The sequence below is a fragment of the Magallana gigas genome, chromosome 6 (genome assembly GCF_963853765.1).
Source record: "Magallana gigas chromosome 6, xbMagGiga1.1, whole genome shotgun sequence".
Lineage (NCBI taxonomy): Eukaryota > Metazoa > Mollusca > Bivalvia > Ostreida > Ostreidae > Magallana > Magallana gigas.
Genome location: NC_088858.1, coordinates 16769924 through 16790714, shown reverse-complemented (window position 1 = coordinate 16790714; position 20791 = coordinate 16769924). Strand labels below are relative to the sequence as shown.

At 33.7% G+C, this 20791-nt stretch overlaps 1 protein-coding gene across 4 annotated transcripts; it reads left to right on the top strand.

Moving 5' to 3' along the window:
• Nucleotides 1-7: 7 nt before the first annotated feature.
• Nucleotides 8-20397, top strand: LOC105332129 (glycogen phosphorylase, muscle form-like). Of its 4 annotated transcripts, NM_001305341.1 has the most exon segments (21): nt 8-305; nt 7023-7124; nt 8629-8811; nt 8978-9109; nt 9652-9763; nt 10392-10474; nt 10935-11078; nt 13676-13915; nt 14560-14723; nt 15067-15283; nt 15547-15753; nt 16166-16515; nt 17180-17314; nt 18704-18706; nt 18709-18718; nt 18720-18770; nt 19059-19107; nt 19109-19115; nt 19117-19119; nt 19122-19141; nt 19144-19623. In NM_001305341.1, coding segments are annotated over 21 exon segments (2559 nt in total). In that variant the 5' UTR covers nt 8-56; the 3' UTR covers nt 19242-19623.
• The last annotated feature ends 394 nt before the right edge of the window (nt 20398-20791 follow it).

Here is a 20791-nt window from a genome sequence, read left to right as displayed (position 1 = left end):
ACGAAGGGACGAGAAGGAAGCAGACAGCCAAAGAAGTAGATTTCGTGCATCGGACCATGGCCACTTATAAACCACAAACTGACCACGAGAAGCGAAAGCAAATCAGTATTCGTGGTATTGCTCCTGTGGAAAATGTTGTCGAATTCAAAAAGGCTTTTAATCGCCATTTGCATTACACGATTGTGAAAGATAGAAATGTGGCGACACCGCGAGACTACTACCTCTCTCTTGCCCACACCGTCCGAGATTATTTGGTGGGGCGTTGGATCCGTACCCAGCAGCATTACTATGAGAAGGACCCAAAGGTGAGTTGTAGCAAACTTTTTCATTTATGTTTTTGTCGGTTTTTGTATGGATATATGGAACAGCAGTATCTGAGTATAGCACGCACCTGCTTACATGTGTGCAACAAGTGCAAGCAATGCAGTTTGATTCCACAATGTTTATATATAAATCAGTTCAAATTCATATCAATTCATTCTAGACCTGCAATACATATATTAGAAGATGGCCGATTAATGGATTAACAAATTAAATCTCTATGATGGAGAAGCAACTTTCACGGATTTTAAAGTCTTAATTGCTTTTATTTAAAATAAAATTTTCAGACAATTTTGAACTATAGGAAATTATTACTAAAAATTGGAGATATCAATTTTATATTCTCATGATTTGATACAAAAACAGCGGCATTAAGTACTCACGTAAAATAATGAATTTGCAGTATAGCTAGATGTATAATAGCTAAACTTGCTATTTATATTCTATTGTATTGCAAAACAAAAAATTAGTTGATTAGAAAGACCAGTAACGCTATATATCATGACTTTAATAAAGTATGATGATTATCCAAAAAGTTCACAAAAAGGTTGCTATTTTCCACATCATCATGGCCACAGCCCCATTCCTAGTCTGAAATAATTATATCCGATGTTTTCCTGGCTTTTTTTTTTTACAATTTTGATATTTTACATGGCATTGCCAGGAAAACATCAGAACAGGCTTGATGTAAAATAAATATATATTTTAACTCAATAAAGCAGCTTAAAATATAATTTTACTGCACAATTTGATAACCACTGAAACAATAGTGTTGATGAAGATGACATTTTTTCTTGCAAGATTTCAAAAACAAAATTAAAAAAAATCTCAATAGTTTGATAGAATGTGTTCAACAGCCTGTTTATGGGATGTAAGGAACCATGAAAGTTATATAACTGAGTAGTAAAATCGGCCTTTTATTAATCAGTTGCAAGTGAAACATTAAAATTGAGCCGAGAATGCCCCCTCCAGTTAGAGGCTGCGAATTCCCAGTTTTTGAAATGGCGCCGGTTCGACATTTTCCTGGTATGTAAAATTATATATAAGAATTGTTAAAAAAACCCGTTAAACGTCAGATATTTTAGACTACCCTAAATAGGGTACGAAAGCCCTGGGATTTGTAAAAATCATGCAGTGTAACTGTACAAATAATGTTAAATAAATGTGCTTACAATCACAGTAGAAATTTAATCAAACTAAAATTTATGTACAAGTAGGTAAAGATAAATTGTATCAAATTTGGCTGCTGGGAAATTATCTAAAAAAATGTTGATTTAGAGCTTTCAATAAAGCATATTAGGTTTTGGTAAATTTATAATTGGATGGACTTCAAGTAATTTGAGTGGCATCAATAAATGTTAGGCATTTGGTCAGATGACTACAAGTTATGTAGAAATGAATGTTAAGTGTATGTGTGGTATTGAATGAGAAAACTAGGAATTCAGTAAATGTAAGGTTGTATTGGAAGGGAAATCAATACTCCAGTTTCCGACACAGATTGATTATTAGAAAACTTGACATTTTCAGCTTTATTACAAAGTGGCAACCAAGTCATCTAGTAAATTATTTTACAATTTCTAATGCATCAATTTCTCAGCTTTTTGCTAGTGATTTATTATGTCACCAAAGTCACTCAGGTTAACAAAAATGACCAGTTTTGCTGATTTTATGTCATATGCTTGAATTTTTTCATGGAGAGAAAGTTGTCTGTTGAAAATCCTGTCAATTTAATTGTTATCTAGATTCAAATCAATTTTAAGATTTATTTGTATAGACAGGAATAGTAAATAAGTAAATTTCACACACACACAACGCAGAACCAATACATTTAAAACATGTAAAATTAAAAAAAAAGATATAGGTAATGTTTACAGTGGACAAAAATCAGCTATTTAAACAGCAATTTTTTGAAAACATTCCAAATTTGCAATGCTAAATAGAGACTCTGAAAGTAAACTTACTGTTTTTAAAGTACTTAACACTTAATCTTCTCTATTTATATTATTTTAAGACTATGAGATTTTCAGCCCATATCTGGTTTTCTTCAGTATAAACCCACATTTGTTAATGTACCGATACATATGATATAAAACTTGCATTTATTTGGTGCATGGAATTTTTATTGATGCATGTATTCTTAATATGAAATAAATCTCATCTTATTAAAAGTATAAAACATGTATGTTGTTATGATTTTGTCCTTTTCCCTTTGCCTTTTAGATGAGATTTTATATACTCCTTAATATGGGAACGCTTTTAAAGGATTACTTCGAAGACAATGCTCTCAAATATTGCATTGGGAATACAAATGAAAAATAGGTTGTGACATTCTCACTGTCGTGTATCCGCGCCGGTAGTGACATGTTTGGATAACGTGAAAATGGCGTATCCATTGCAAAAACAATGAGTGTTGTGTTCTTTTATCTATCGACAATGAGGTAAATATTAATTAAAACAATCGTAACAGTCGTTCGTATTTTTCTTACGGTTTTGCAGTTGAAAAGAGCGAGTGTTATTTTTGTTCATCGTAAATAAAAACGACTTATTTTTAGGAATATCAATCGTTAACGTGCCATTTTAACGCTAAATCCAAGATCTATTTCGAGATAACGTAGATAATATAACACATTCTAAAAATCTGAAGCAGCCAAAATTAATTTGAAAGATTACTCTAACCAAATGAAATCACTTCAATATATTTTTAATACACTAATATGTATAAAAATAGCAATAACTTCATGCACCTGCTAAATAAAAAGTACGGTTTGGATTAACGAATTATTCCGGTTTGGATGATAAAATATAAATTGTGCAAATGGTACGGTTTAAATAATTTTAAGATATAGCATTTTTTATATAATTCAGACAAAAATGAAACAGCTTGCCTTTTATCGGTGTGCAACTGTGGGTCTGCTAAGTCATATTTACTCTGTTGTTAAAAATAGTTGGTCCAAAAATCCAAGTGATGACGAGACCTGAGTAAACGTCGCCATTTTAATTTTTTAATCATAATTTCCACCAGAAAATCAAAACGATAAATATGTATCTATGTATATTACTGATCAAGAAGTTTTGTTGATTTTTTCAATGAACAAACTAAAATAATAAAATTGATTACACAATATACCGGTATTTTACATTCCGCTGATTTCATTTCCAATGTATATTGCTAATCTGTTCATAATTTTGTACATGCATGTTAGTTAAAATCCATAACCAATATTTAGTTCTTTTGTATTGCAATTACAAATCATGGGAGCTAATGCTTACGAAGAGGACATAAGCACCTAAGTACAGTGCATGCGTAGAAAGTGAACAAATAAATAATTTATAACATTATAATTTAGTTTATTGAATTCTTTCTTTGGTGACTCATGCGGGAAATTAAGGTGGCGATTCTGCAGAAAAATACAAAACTAGCGTTGGTATTAAACATGAAAGTATAATAATAAAAATTTCATCGTTAAAAATTTGCCAAAGCGCGGTTTTAAGGCTGTTGCAATCTAAAAAGTTGTTTGGAGACGTTACAATTATTAATTGAAAAAATTAGACAAGTGTATATAAATAGTAATAAATACAGGTTTTTGGCATATGTGATACAGATGACATCACACAACTCGCATCGGCCTCCGTGGCTGATACAGGTTATCAGCCTTAGGGCTCATACGAATCCTTGTATCGCACCCCTTGCAGAACTCGTCTGCCTTTTTCGTATACTGGCATTTGTACATGTTTACAGACTAAATATTTAAGTGCAGTTGAAAACTTCAAATGCTAGCAAATGTTTTGGAGCAGTTAACTTTTAAAGCCTGAGGAAATTCCAGTTCAGTAGCTATATGTTTATTAAAACAATTAAATCATATATTTTTATATAATATATGTACATGTACATACTACTTTCACATGATATTAAAATCAATTTGTTCAAGTTCATTTTAAAGAAAAAATTATTACTAAGTATGTGATAAATATGATAATATATACCCCTTTTCCATATCACAGCCTGCATCAGCCCTTCACCAATATCAACCCTCGGGCCTACGGCCCTCGGGCTGATATTGGAGTTGGTATAATTCTGTCTTTTGACTGATCTCTTTTGATTTTTTTTCCCCAGACATCGTTTACATCATATAAAGTTAGCCTCATGACTTGATCAAAACTGTCGTAAACACATGTTTATATTTGTGTCGTAAAGATTTTGGTAAGGCTGAATCTTTCTAAATTAATATCGATTGAATGATTATGCAACAGACTTAACATATATGTACATGTAAAACACTCTGTGTGCATTTTTTATAATTAAGCCAAGTTATTTTGAGCTTGTATCGTGTAAAATTGAAATTCAAATAACGGTATATAAAGTTTTGTTGACTTAGATATGCAAGTCTTTCAACGTGTATGTTTATTTCTTTAAACAATGTGAATTCAAAGGTCAAATGTCACACGACGATCTCCATGATATTGAAAGCATGCTTTGCAGTGAGGGCATGTACATCGCACAGTACCGATGCAATATCCCCTTCGCGAAAATATAATTAAAAGAACAGTTTAAACTCTTATATATTAATCACATCCAAACCGTATCAGATGCGCATCCAAACCGTTCCTATTTGGAAAAACAAGGTCATCCAAACCTGTTCCGTTGTTCACAATTAATCGACATAAACTGCTTGTTTACATAATTTTCACATAAACTTCGTAGAAATTTAAAGATTGAAAATGCTTTTAAATAGATTTGACGATCTCATTAATGTAAAAGTAAACAATGTAAGCGTTAAATAACACGAAAACTTATCAAGAAACGAACGGTGCCGCCATTTTCACGTTATCCAAACATGTCACTACCGGCGCGGATACACGACAGTGATTCTTTAGTCTCAAAGCAATAAAAATTTTACAATGAATGGCAAGAACACTGACAAAGATGTAGGCAAACACTGGTTATTATTATTTAGAAAATTGCAAATGGTCTGGGAACTTATATATATGTAAATGGGGAAGAGGAACTCAATGTTAACTTATACAGAGACTAGGTGGACGGTGGTACATGTAAATCATTTTATCAGATTTCCCTGAAACTGATTCTCAAAGCATTATATATTTACAGAAAATGAAAGTAATTTTTTTTTTTTTAAATAAATTTGATAATGAAAGATCAGTTTTTCTTATAGATTTTAAATTGCTACTTGTCAAATACATCCTAGCTGTTTTATGGTACATTGTTTGTTTGTTGCTTTTAGAATAAAACAAATTTCAAAAATCCATCATCAAAGTCCATCAATCTAATTAAAATTAGACTCAGAGAGGAGCGGAATTACAAGTCTAATTTTAATTAGATTGCAAAATCCATAAGCATTTAATGATATCAGTATTTTACAAGAGCTGTGATATAAAGTGGCTGAACAAAACAGTGTGTGAAGAAACTGATAAACCAGAGTGTAATTAATGATAGTGTACTTCTTTAAGTGCCCGCATCTGACAGATAGGTTTGGGAGTGGTGTACTACATAATAAGTGGGCAAGTAACATTGCTCTACTAGTTGCACAATAAACTAGGGTCATACATGTATGTCACTTAAAAAACTGCTTGATATATCTAAATTAGTCCAAAAAGGCGCCCTTGATTTATGGATTGGGGGGGGGGTGATATAAGAAAACTTATTTAATAAAATTATCTTCCTCCACGTTATGTTAAGGACCACAGGAGATGACAGTGTGGACAAATGGCCAATTTGTTTAGTACATGCACTCAATATGTAAATCTGTACATTGACCTCTGTGTTTTTACCTGTCTTGGTGTTAAAAAGATATTAGCATTATAAATTACTTTTAGCTGGACATTTATGCTCAGTGAAAATCTTGTATATATCGGTACGCAGTTGTCGGAGAAATAACAAGTGGTAGATCAATACCAGCTCACAGGTATTGTTTTTTAATAGGTCTACTGAAGACGTAAATTTTGAATAGAATGTTTACTACTGCACAAAGGAAATAAAAAAATCACACCATGCAAACAAAGATTTGCAAGCTGACGGCTAGTTCAAAAGATATAGGACTAAAATGAAACTTGCAGTTTTCAGTATTTAAGCGCAGCAGGTTGTACCAATTATTGGAACTGGGCCCAGAACTGCATGCTATGCATCATGGCAGTTCATACACTATGTTTATATTAGATGGTCACACACAGCACTTCATAGAAATTATGTTATTAGTAAACCAAATTAAAGTGAAATCTGTTTGTATGAAGTCATAGCAAGAATATTCCGCTTTTTGATAATTAATTTTTTGAATGGAAATCTGTTTAAAACATTTTAAGTTTTAGGGTATTTAGCTCTTTGTTGGTTCTTTTTAATTGAAGTTGATTTGATAAAATAAATGACATCAAAGATTTCTGTGTTGACAGTCAGACTGACGGCATAAGATACGAAAAATAAAACTTGCAGTTTAATTTGGGTATTTAGCTCAGCAGGTTGTACCAATTATTGGAACTTGGCCCAGAACTGCATGCTATGCATCATGGCTGTACATCATGGCAATACATATTGTATAATGATGTTATTTGATACAACATTTAGAGACTTGTCAAATTAAAAATAAGAATTGTTCAAAATATTTCTTTTCTTTTAACTAACTTATAAATATAGAATATTGAGCTCTAATAATTACTCTTTGCTTTAATGAGATACTTGTTTGTAATTTTAGAGAGTGTACTATCTGTCCCTGGAGTTTTACATGGGCAGGACCCTGTCCAACACCATGGTGAACCTGGGCATTCAGAGCGCCTGCGATGAGGCCCTCTATCAGGTCAGTGATCATCTTTATAGACGTCAGACATTTAAAAAGGGTTTTTTCTTGTCATTTGAGATTCCCTCAAAATAATTCTTGGGCCAGTTTTAAAATCTGAACTTTTGTGTGCCTTATTGAATATTTTGCAAAATGTTCCCGAGCGATGGGTTTGAAGACAGTGTTTACAAACACAATGCAAGCTTTAATCTCTCATGCAACAGACTGACCTTTGTTGACAATTGTTAATGCAGTAGTATTATATTTACATTGATTTTAGGAGAAGTATGCATTTATTCCATTGATCATGGGAGTTTAGATTTTGGCTTCAACTGCTGTATATATATTTAAAATCTACTTTTGAATTTGTAATGCATGTACAAAGCATATCAGGAACCTTGAGGTGTTTAATGAAGACTAAATATTTTAAGAGTTTTATTGTATTGAGCATTGTGAAGAGCAGGCTGGGTATAAATACAAGGCGACATAAAGGGATTATAATGCTATCAAATGATATCTGTTATAGATCTCTGTTCTCATCATGTTCATTGTTTGTTGATTTAAAAAAAACCCACCATTATACTCTAAGAAAAAATATACTGTCTTTAATTTACTTCAATTGAATTTTTAAAAAATTGAATGATACTATAGATGTAGTGAGATCATTGTCTTAGTTTTGTAAAGTGTGCTGTTTATTTCCTGTTCAATCCTATCTTCAAGGTGTTATAGAAAGGAATTTAAACCATTTTCAATCAGGGAAGCTATTTTTCAGTGCTTGGAGCAAAGTTAGTTTCACATTGCCTTTTGTCTAAAACTCATTATTACATTTTATCTCTAACTATCTAAATGAACATAACAAATGATGTTTTTAATGAACCAAAACTGAAAGGTTATGGCCCTTCACTATAAGTGTGCTTTACTGCATTTATGACAGCTAGTGTTGAAAGTTATAAGTGCTTTCTGTCACAAATTGGCTTTGACATTGAGGTTTATTTTTTAAAAAGAATTGCTTTAGGCCATATAAAATTAATATTTAGATTCTCATCCTGATTTGCAAAAAATATGTGGTGGGTGGGTGGATTTTTTTAAAAACACCTTTTTCACCATTGTTAATGCTAATGTGAGTACACAAACCCACTTGTAATCTTTTAATTCCATTTTATTTCGACTTAACTGTTAATGCATGAAGACATTTGTATCCTTAATATGATAAGAAACATGACTGGAATCCACATGTTTAGGCAGCCATTAAAATGTTTTGGAATTTTTTGTATACCAAGCACGATTCCCCCCCCCCCCCCCCCCCCCCCAAATTTTTTTCCACACAATTTTTTTCAAAATAAAATAAAATGCATTGGGGCGGCCCATTTTCAGAGGGGCGGGCAGGGATGAGAATCTAAAAATTAATTTTAAGGGGCCTTACAAGAATTTTTGGTAAAGCAGTATGACTGATACAGGCAGCTTCATTGATGTTTGCAGAATGACTGTTGGGAGGGGTATCATTGATGCAGTATTTCTGTCATAGATTGGCCTTGACATTGAGGAGTTGGAGGAGATCGAGGAGGATGCTGGTCTGGGTAATGGAGGACTGGGTCGGCTGGCAGCCTGCTTCCTCGACTCCATGGCAACGCTCGGACTAGCGGCATATGGATATGGTATCAGATACGACTATGGAATCTTTGCCCAGAAAATTGAAGATGGTTGGCAGGTAGTTATTTGATGAACGTAGATCTGCATTAAGCATGCACATGCAATGTCTATGTATTTATACCAATGCAGAACAGTTAGAGACACAAACAGATTTCTTTATGATATTCTGGGATAGTCACTTGATGAAATATTCTTATTAATAATTTGTACTTTAATACTGGTAGGTTGAGGAACCTGATGAGTGGCTGAGATATGGAAATCCATGGGAGAAGTCGAGACCAGAGTACGTACTACCGGTCAACTTCTATGGACGGACAGAGGACACTGGCTCAGGGGTCAAGTGGGTGGACACTCAGGTAGGAGGACTTATTGCTCACTTCAACATTGTTGATCTGTATAGAAAGTCTGAATTCAACAGATACAGTACATGTATGTAGATACATGTGCTTTGGGGCTTTGTGTGTAATGAAATTACCAGTAGTTCAAAGTAGAAATTATGTAATATCTAGGAATGCCAGTATATAAAAAATTATATGCATGCATAATGCACTACAAGATATAAGTAAAGAGAATCTTCTATAAATCAAACAGGCTGTGTAAACTAACAACTGATCAAAATATTACATGAGAAAACACAGTGTTTAATGATTTTTCTTATGATGCAGATTGACCCTTGCAATTTCAGTACTCAGCCTATCATTTGTCTTACTTCACACACAGTTTAATAATTAAAGCTATCCTTGACTGTTCACTCTAAGTGCAACAAATCTAGCTATTGAATTCAACATGGCTCTTGAAAGTAATTGGAATTAAATCAAATATTTCATTAAAATGTGATCACTGCGTGTTATGAGAGAAGACATTTTGCCTAGTCGTATGAGCCTGTGTGTATTAACAGGTTGTGTTTGCGATGCCCTTTGACAGTCCTATACCGGGGTACGGGAACAACACTGTCAACACCATGCGTCTGTGGTCAGCTAAAGCTCCTAACAGCTTCAATCTGCACTTCTGTAAGTATATATACCAGTACTCTGTATAAAGCAGATTATTTAACATTTCATCTTGTCAGTGTAACAAAGGTTGGCTTCTTCAGGAAGTAAGTGCAGGATGTTAGAGACCAAGGAAGTGAGGAAGATTGTTGGAACACATTAAAAAAAAAATGCACACGTTAGAGGAAATGACATGAGTAATTTTCAGTCAGACTTCCTGTTGATTTTTCAACAACAAAAATGAATCATGGGCAATTACTCATGTACATGTAATACATGTACCATAATTCATAACTGTATGTGCACTTGTTAAAGTTTCTATCATCTCAAATATCTAATATATGATTGTTAAAAAAAAAAGGAAATTTTGAAAGATAAACAGTGGATAACATCTGGTATGTTTTGTTTGCAAAATGTAAAAATTAAGGGATGCAGTGAAATACAGGTATGAGCATATATCAAAATATGTGCAGCAAATATATACTTAGTTTATCCATTGCCTCTTCCCCATCTTCCACTCCAAAATATTAAACAATCAAAATCTCATAACTCCCTCACATATAATTATATCATTGATTAGGTATTACCTAGAACATACACTTATACCCTATGGTAAGTCAAATTACACGTATCTGAAATGTACTTTCAGTCAACAATGGCGAGTATATCAATGCTGTCTGTGACAGAAACCAGGCGGAAAACATCTCCAGAGTTCTCTACCCCAATGATAACGTAAGTAGCATATTCAAATGTTTAGTTTTGTCTGAAGTACATTTTTTGTATTTAACTGTTACTTGCTTTCTGCTATGCTGTATGAAAATTTGAAAAGTTTTCAATGGAAAGAATGTGACATTTGTTTTGCAATTAAAAATCAAAGATGGTATGTTTGATATCATTACAAAATTTTGTTTATACCTCCTAATATGTACCAATGAATAACATACCCAGCGAAATATTAATTAACGTCTATATACATTACATGTACAAGCAATACATGTACCATAATATATCTCCCTCTTAAAGAATTGAAATGTCTAACTTTCATAAAAACGGACCCTTCTTTCATGATTTCAAAGTATTGTGCAGACCATTGTATTGTGTTGATAATTCCTCTCTGGCAAATATTGTGTTCAAGATAAGTTTTTGTACAGTTCATTGTGCAGGCCTGTGTGGATTTTTTTGTTGTTGACAGTTCTTTTCTGGCAAAGAGCTCCGCCTGAAGCAGGAGTACTTCCTGGTAGCAGCCACTCTCCAGGACATCCTCAGAAGATTCAAGTCATCCAAGTTTGGTAGTCGGGATCCGGTCCGCAGGTCCTTCGAGTCGTTTCCAGACAAGGTCAGATAGATATTTTAATGTTTTGATAAAAATTAATGCTTGCTTGAAAATACATGTACCGTTACAAGTAGTTCATGTATAACCTAACATTGTTGTTTTGCTATATTACTGGGAAAAATGTTTATTCCAAAACAAGACACTAACAGATTTGTTAAAAGTGCATCAACCACATTAACACTGTTAAGTAATCAAGTCCTTAAAGGTGCATCTCAGTGGAGAGGGGATGGGGATGGTCTTTTAATTTTAGTCTATGAGCCCCAAAGGAGTTCCACAAAAATCAAAGAGCTCTTTTTCTCTGAAAGTATTGCATATTCTAGAACCATGCCAAAATAAAAGAGAAAAACCCTTTATTGAAAACATTTCAGATACATATACATGTACTTACTAGAACCATACCTACATGTATAGGCCAAAAGTGGAGAACTTTGATTTGAAAAGAAAGATGAATTAATACATCGCCTTTATTTTTATAAAAAAAGGTGAATCAATACCTCACCTTTATTTTTTAAAAGAAAGATGAATTAATACATGGAGTTTATTTTTGAATTAATAGTGGCACATGTGCTTTTAAGCTACCGGTACTTTAAATCTAATGCTTGCGAGTTACTGATTTATGCCCCCACCCCCATTAAAAATAATATTGACTAATATTTCTTTGGTTTGTACTATATACCTAGTACTTGATATGCCTTAAAATAGTAATGATTAACGGTATACCCCTTCCCCTTCCATAAAGAATAATCAACTAATATTTCTTTAGTTTGTTCTAGCAATTAATATGCCATATAATAGCGCATGCCTTAACATTGTGTTCTGTAGGACAATGAGTCAAATGATACTCTGTATGGATTTGCAGAGAAGGTTCGTCGACTTCACATTTTATACTAACACCCTTTGCGCTAATTTTGAGTGATTCAATTGCATTCATCATGAAGCAAACTACAGATTTTGAATTTGAGGATCTTGTCTATTTAACTTTGATTTTACAGTACATGTCTGCCTTTTTATGATCTGTATGATTGCATTAAAAAAAATTATTTACAGTTTGTTTCTTGGCTATTTATAATGTTAATTCGTTATGCTGATCTTTTTTTCAGTATAACATTTGTATGATATGAATCATTTAATCCTATATTTGTATATGTTTTGCTCCAATGTTTGGCATGCATTATATGTTGAAAAGAGTGATGTGAAATTTACATATTACATACATGTACTTTATTTTAAAATTGTAGCCAAAACCTCAAATCTTCAATTTTAGACAAAAGTATGGCAATTTTGATGGTGTCACCTGATGTGAAAACAGATTCACATTTGAGATGTTTGCATGAGTACTAGCATATAAATATATATATGTATATTCAGTATTGATTTAGGCCACATAAAATTGAAATAATGGTTCTTAGGCCAAATTTCTCAAAAATAGACGAGGGCCGCCAGGTAGCTTTTTTTCCTTTTTTATTGGTAATAAAATAGATAAGGGAGGCATTTATTTAAGTAAACATTGGCAATCTTAGGTTCCAAAGTGTATATCTTACGAAATGTTCAAAAACATGTATTGTTGATGCATCTTTGTTATTATCGCAGCGTCTATACAGTGTTGTTCTTGCGGCGACAGAACGAATGTCCAACATTCTAAATCAAATTTCAATGATTCCACGCCCTTGTAAACAGCCAAGGAATGTACAATCCTCAGAGTACCCTTCTATCATTGTCAATGGCAGCATAACTTTCGCTTGTTCTTGAATGCTTATCAATACTACAGATATGGTTTAATTAGTTTAAATTCATACAGACCGGTATTATCGGAAGACTTTACTTTGCATGACAGGACTAGAGGAAATGAAAGCAAGAGTGAAACTAATCTGTATTCTCTTGATGATAATGCAATAGATAATAGACAGAAGATTCTCCAAATAATGCAAAAATGGAAGCAGAATTTTTTTTCTGAATAGGGGGCAGCATTACAAACTTTTTAAAGGGGAGGTCAAGAGCATTTTCAATGCTGTTTTTGAAGAGACTTTAGGCATTTTAAATATGCATTTCATTAGTAAAAATGGACAAAACTCCAAGATTTGTTATGGTACTTATTTCCTTCATATCACATAGAAACTGACTGCTAAAAACATGATTTTTCTTTGTGTTTACCAGAAATTTAAGCCCTGGTACACCCTATCAAACAAAGCTAATGTTGTAAAGCATCATTGAAAAATTTTTTTATCATGAATTTCATAAGCCTGTAGACATCTTTCGTTTGCTAGATCCTGCCTTTAAAAATGCAATAAAATTTGCAATGCGGCTCCCTCAAAACGGAACTTAAATTTCAATTTTATGTGGTCTTATCAATCTCTACTAACAAAGAAACTACATATAATTCTCTCATATATCAAAAAATATTTATCAAATTATATAACAATCAAAAATATTATTGACATAGGCTTCAATATAGGGAAAAAATCAAATAATTGAAGTAATTTTCTAAACTGTTACTTCTCTATCAGATATTCTTTTCCATATATTGGGTATATATACCGTAAATGTCAGATTCCTGGTAGCAGACATCTATGTTATGTACAATAGTACAATATCTGTTGTAGGTGGCCATTCAGCTGAATGATACCCACCCGTCCATGGCTATTCCGGAGTTACTGAGGATCTTTGTGGACGTTGAAGGACTCCCGTGGGACAAGGCCTGGGGGATCACGGTGAAGACGTTCGCCTACACGAACCACACGGTCCTCCCCGAGGCCCTGGAGAGGTGGCCGGTGTCCATGCTGGAGAAGATCCTTCCCCGACACCTGCAGATTATCTACCTGATCAACCACAACTTCCTCCAGGTACACTGCTTTTCCAGTAGCTGCAGAACTGCTCAGCCTCTATCGCAGGGCCTATTGATATGGTTTTAGTAAGTAGATAATTAAATGACATAAAAGAGATGATTGCCAATATGTCATATTTCTCCAAACTTTGTATGTATGCCCTAAAAATGAGCAGTTCTGCAGTTCCCATGAAGAGGATAATACATCTTTGTTTGTGAACATTTGTACTGTGTTTGTAAATTAGTGAATATGATTATTGCTATGATTTCATTCGTATAGTGGGCAGTGATCATGTCAATACAATAATTATTATAGATGTACTGGTATATTGCACTCCAGTGAACATATAATTTCATGGATTAGCTCAACAACAAAATCAGTGCAAATTGATTTCAACAAATTTTGATTAAACCACATTATATCTTATGATATTTTTATGTCATCTTTGATTTTGTGCATTTTGCACTCCAAAGAGAGATGTACATGTTTTTGGATTTATTTGATGTTTATTTTCATTAATGATTCCTCAAATCCATGTAAAAAGTTCAAAGTAAAGTGGAAAATGTATTATAGCACATGTATGTCATAGCTTATTCTTCATTGACATTTACATGTAAATTGATATGAAATTCATTTTAATTAAGATAAATTTGACAATTTAGGAAGTAGCAAAAAAATATCCAGGTGATGCAGGCAGAATGCGACGAATGTCCATTGTAGAGGAGGATGGAGAGAAGAGGATCAATATGGCGTATCTCAGCATCGTCGGCTCGCACGCTGTCAATGGAGTGGCAGCCTTACACTCAGAAATCATCAAGAGTGAAACGTAAGCAATGAAAAAAAATTACAGATAATCAGCCTCACAATACTGATTTGAAATTAGATTTGAAAATTTTTAATGTGGTTTCATGCATATTCGTGGGTATCAATTTTCATGGATTCAATGAAAATCACATATTGAAGGATATGTAAATTTGTGGCCAATGATCCTTATAATTCAGAATGTTAGGATAAATTACACTTCAATTAAGGAACATTTATTCTCGTGGATCAAGTTAACAACAAAATCAACGAAATTGGCATTCGACAAATATTGATGAAACCATAGTATCAGTGAAGCTTTACAAAAAATTTTGAAATTGTTTATCAAATTATTGATTTTGAATTAGGTTCCGTGAGTTTTACGAGATGTATCCAGAGCGCTTCCAAAACAAAACAAACGGGATCACACCACGTCGTTGGTTGTTACTGTGCAATCCTGGACTGTCAGACATTATCGCAGAGAAAATCGGGGAGGAATGGGTCACAGACTTGTACCAACTACAGAATCTCAAAAAGTTTGCTGATGATGAAAACTTCCTGAGGAACATCATCAAAGTCAAACAGGTCTTGATTTATTTTCATTTGTTAACAAGACATTGCCACTTAAATCAAAGAAACTAATTTACAATACTTATTAGGAGATAACAATACATGTAATTACATATTTCTTTTTGTGGAACAGGTTGTAAGATCTTGAATTTGATATTTGCACCATATTTTATCTGTGGATGTAATGAAGTGTGTTAGAACACAGTGCATCCCACCTGAATTTTCATGCAGGTTCTAGTATCAAACTGTTGAGCAAATATTTTTCATTTCGTCACCAGGAAAACAAAATGAAGTTGGCTGAGTACATCCAGGAGAACTACAACATCAAGGTCAACACGTCCTCCATCTTTGACATCCATGTCAAGCGGATCCACGAGTACAAGAGACAGCTGCTCAATTGCTTCCACATCATCACGCTCTACAACCGCCTCAAGCGTGACCCAAACCAGGCCTTTGTTCCCAGGACTATCATGGTCGGAGGAAAGGTAAGGTTGTCTCCAGATATATTTAAGATATACTTGTATCTTCGTTAAGAGATGATTTCCACCAACTTTGTTCTCTAGTTTTCTCGTTTGCTTAAGAAATAATTAGCTTGAATTCCTTATTGGTTGTCTGACAAGTTACTGGAATAGGAGATACCATGCATTGGTAGCTTGGAAAGTTGGCACTGTTTGTGTCAAATGAACTGTGAAATGAAACTGCAAACATGTACATGTATATCCTATAAGTAGTTGCATTCTAGTGTAAAGCTTATGGGCTCTGCGCTAAGAAAACACATTCTTTTTAAATATGATTTTAAGCCATAATATATTCATGTGAAGCATACTTATTATTTTACTTTTTGTGTAGAAGTATATAAATGAGATTTGCTCATGTATCGACATTATGATATTACAGGCAGCTCCTGGCTATCACATGGCCAAACTGATCATCAAGCTGATCAACAGTGTAGCCAAGGTCATCAACAACGATCCAATCATTGGGGACCGTCTCAAGGTGGTGTATCTGGAGAACTACCGTGTCTCGCTGGCTGAGAAGATCATTCCGGCGGCTGACCTCAGCGAACAGATCTCGACGGCAGGAACCGAGGCTTCTGGGACAGGAAACATGAAGTTCATGTTGAACGGGGCACTGACTATCGGAACTCTGGACGGTGCTAATGTAGAGATGAGAGAGGAGATGGGGGATGAAAATATCTTTATCTTTGGAATGAAGGTTGATGAAGTAGAGGAACTGAAGCGCAGTGGGTAAGTAGCTGTTGAACACACTTTATCTGGTTTGTTTTGTTGTTAATTACTACATGCATTCTTTTTATTTCTTCAAAGTCATGTAGATATTTCAAAGTTGAACATATGTTGCCATGAATATTTTTAATTAAACTGAAATGTCACTTTTATTTTTAAGAATGGTTTCTTATATATTTATTTACAATTTAAATACTGCAAACTTGACAGGAAGTGAGTTAATTACCTGTGATTGTCTAGAATAAAGAGCTCCTCCCAAAATTACCCAAGCATGAATGTGTTGATGAAGCATGATAATTTGCTCAAAGTTTCATATCTACCAAATGAAATGAGCTAATATGGCAGATTTAGAATTTTATCACTTGAACTATCTTAGAAAACAACTTTTTTAACAAGTAAGGGGGGGGGGGGACATATGCATGTATTATAAAAAGTACCTAGTTCTTGATGTTGTCAAAGACTTCTATAACCATATGTAAAATTTGGATAAGATTTTGATAATTTTTTCTTACAAAAGTTCAAGAAAGGAACATTGTCTGGGTTTTTTTAATTCCATTGCTCATATTGAATTTCATGTTTGGAGTATTAAGTGTCCCTATAAAGATTCTGACAAAACCACTAGGAGGAAGGTTTAATTTCACAATTTTTTTATTAACTTATTTCAAAGGTACCACCCACAAGAATACTACGAGCGTAACAGGGACTTAAAGCAGGTGCTTGACCAGATCAAGGGGGGCTTCTTCTCTCCCGAGGAGCCCGGCATGTTCACTGATATATACAACTCTGTGATGTACAACGACAGGTAACATATTCTCTAGATCTCGACTCTATCTCGTCCTCTTGTTTTCAGCTACAACCCCCGCCATTATTACGAGACAAACCCTGACCTGCGGTTGGTGCTCGATCAGCTCTACACGGGGTTCTTTTCGCCGGACAAGCCGGGGTTGTTCCGGGACCTGTACAACTCGGTCATGGGGCCGGACAGGTAGCCTGGGCTGGCTTTGTGTGGTTTTGTTAGTGGCTTGTCAATAGCATGATCAAAACTCAAGTTGGAGTATCTTTATGCAATAGCTATTTTATCTTATTGCTGTGAAATTTGAAGTACCTTCTTGTATGTTCATGTGAAGAAGGTGAAGAACAATTTTAAAGAAGTGAATCAACAACCACATCTTAAGTGGCAAAATAGATGTTTTTGGTGAGATGTGAGGTGTATGTAAATCAATATGAATATGTTTCTTACAAGACTGATTTTTATTTGCTTATTTTTTAATTGCTTGCATGCTTTTGCTAAACTGGGTGGTCCCATTTCTAAGAGCAACTATTTCTCCTATTTTTCACCTCAGTGCCACTCAATCCAGTTGTTAAGTGAAATATAATATACCATAGCATATACCTGAATTTTATGTCAACTGCTACCTCTTATGTTACACTACAGTCTTATGGGCATGTTGAGAGTGTCTTTGGTTTGTGAAGATGAGATCATCAAGTTCCAAGTAATGAAGCGTAAAAGATTTCTTTTGTTTATATTTCATGTGTTCAAAAGCTGCAAGAAAAGTTTTTTCTTTAATCAAAATTTCTTCATTTTATAAATCCTGTGGGCAGAGAACTACCCGGTAAACAAAATGTGTCTAATAGGTTCCAGGTACTATTAAGAATACAGCCTGTGTAGCATTTATCATAGCACGGTGCTGCAGATAACATATATACCAAAATGTAAAATGTTTTTGCACGGATCTATTAGGAATTTTGGAAAGAGCATGACACAGTTAATGCAATTATATGATTCTGGATTACATGTACCCTCAACAAACTGATAATAGATGAGTGCAATCTCTAGTTCCAAGTGTAAATTGACAATGTCTATACTAACTAGTGGAGTCTGATGGTGATTTACTTTTGTTTGACACTGAGAGCTATTACAATGCACATGCATTCTTTGACCCAAGGTATTATATTGAATTTGACTTACTGATTGATACACACTGCAGGTTTTTCATATTTCAGCCTGCAAAATCTTCAATTCTTGCTTCTAAAACATCTTGCACCCTTCCATAATGTTTTAACCATGAAATTGTACCTTAGCAATACATGTACATGTATATGTTAACTTTCTACAATGTGCTACTGCTATTGAGGTTTGTTAGATTTATCAGCAAGAAATGTTTACCACCTAATTATTGTTCCATGTTAGGTTCTGCCTTCTAAAAGATTATGAAGATTACATCAAGTGCCAAGACAGCGTCAGTGAAGTATTCAAGGTATGTTGGTTTGAATTCACAATATTCATCCCATGTTTTTAAAATCTTTAGCTGAGGAACTAATACTTAAGGTGAATTATCAATCCCACCCAAGTAACTGCTTTCTGTATTTATTTCCTGGTATATCAAACTCATGAGAACATGGGAGAGAATATGATGTTTATTCAAAAATTGCCACTTTTATGCCTATTTATAAACAACTATACACTTATGTTTACTTATTTACTGCTTGATATAGAGCAATGGGGATGATACATGCTCAATCTAAATAAATATTCTTTTCCTCAGGATCCTCTGCAATGGGCCAAGATGTGTGTCCTCAACATTGCATCGTCGGGTAAATTTTCCAGCGACAGAACAATTTCTGAATATGCAAGGGACATCTGGGGAGTGGAACCCAATGATATTAAGCTGCCGCCCCCACACGAGGGCCTAGACTCAATGGATAGCAAACCACCACAGAAGAAATGAGATCTCAGCTGATAGCCACTAGAAACAATATAACTTTTAAACTTCTGTTGTTGCTTTGTTGTGGAATTTATTAACATAGGTCTTATATTAAAGTTTAGCAATATTACATGTACCTGGATGAGGAGAATTGCAGTAGAGATTGACATACTGGTGTTTTAGTTGAAGTGAAATTGTTGTCAGGCCATTGGACATACTCACCTCTGTGGTAGCATCACATTGTAAGCATCAGCTTGTAATTAATATTTGGCTGGTCTGTAGAGCATTTGACTTGTCCTGGTCTAAGCATTTTTAGTGCTTTTATTGATGTGTCGTTATGTGTGTAAATCAAACTATGGTATTAAACAGTTTCATTCAAAATCTATATAAAATTTAAGAAAATTTGTGTGATATTATTGAATTTCCATCTTTGCATGATCATTGGTTTTGAAGATTATAAATTTCAGTTTATCTTTAAATTGAAATCTATTAGGCTAGTGTATTTTTCACACTACCCCATAAAATGCACATCAATGGTATTTTATGCATTAAATCCATAGCATACAGTTTAGTGAAACAATTGCTCCTTTAATGATTTTTCTCCAAGAATTAAAACATTTTATTATAAAGATATGACTTTAAAGTCATTAAGCTTGTAAATAATTGAGCATGATATAAATCAAAAACATGTATTCCAAGGTTAAATACCTCAAAATAAACACTAAATATTACCGGTATATCTAAAAAAAACACAGACATGTAGCTTAATTTGTTTAAAACATATTATAAATATCTATTTTTGTGTTATTTGATAAATACTTTTGTTTATGACACTATATGTTATCCAAAGCTTTAATGTTTTCTTTATTGATTTGGCAAGCAGCAAATACAAAAAAATATTTAAGAAAATGGCCAGTTCCCTGAAACACAAGCTTCCTAGAGATTTATGGGAATAGGAAATATAGTTTTTGTTGTATTTAGTAACTATTGTCAAATATTTGATATCTGCTTATTTTTATGTTCATGAAAAAGTGTTTGTGGTGCTAAGCATTCCTTTTCTTCGCAAATCCATGCTTTACTTCTTCTTTTTTCCAGCAGTTCAGATAGAATTGTTTACAGTGTGTTTCTTTACACATTGGCATTGTTAAAGGGTAGATACAGTGATCAGGTCAATTTTTTTTTATAAAAGGTTTGAATCTAATACAGAGAACTGCAGTAAATGCCTATACTGTCCTCATTGTATTCATTCTCCTTGCATGACTGTAATGTTATGTTTCTGGTATTTTTCTTTTTCTTGAATCTGTATATATTATTGGTTTTCCTTAAAATGCTTTTTTTCTAGATGGAAGTTTATCAACCATGTATGACTTCTGGTGCATTTGTTTTATCTTCCTTAAATTCCAGTCTAATATTTATAGCCGATATTTACATAAACCTTTTGATACCTCTCAGAATTTAAGTCAGTGGATTGAGTTTTAAGTCAATATCCACCTGTAAGTCCAGTCTTAAGTCAGTTTTAAGTTATTATCTACCTGTAGATGCACTTTAAGCCAATATCTACCTGTAGATCAAGT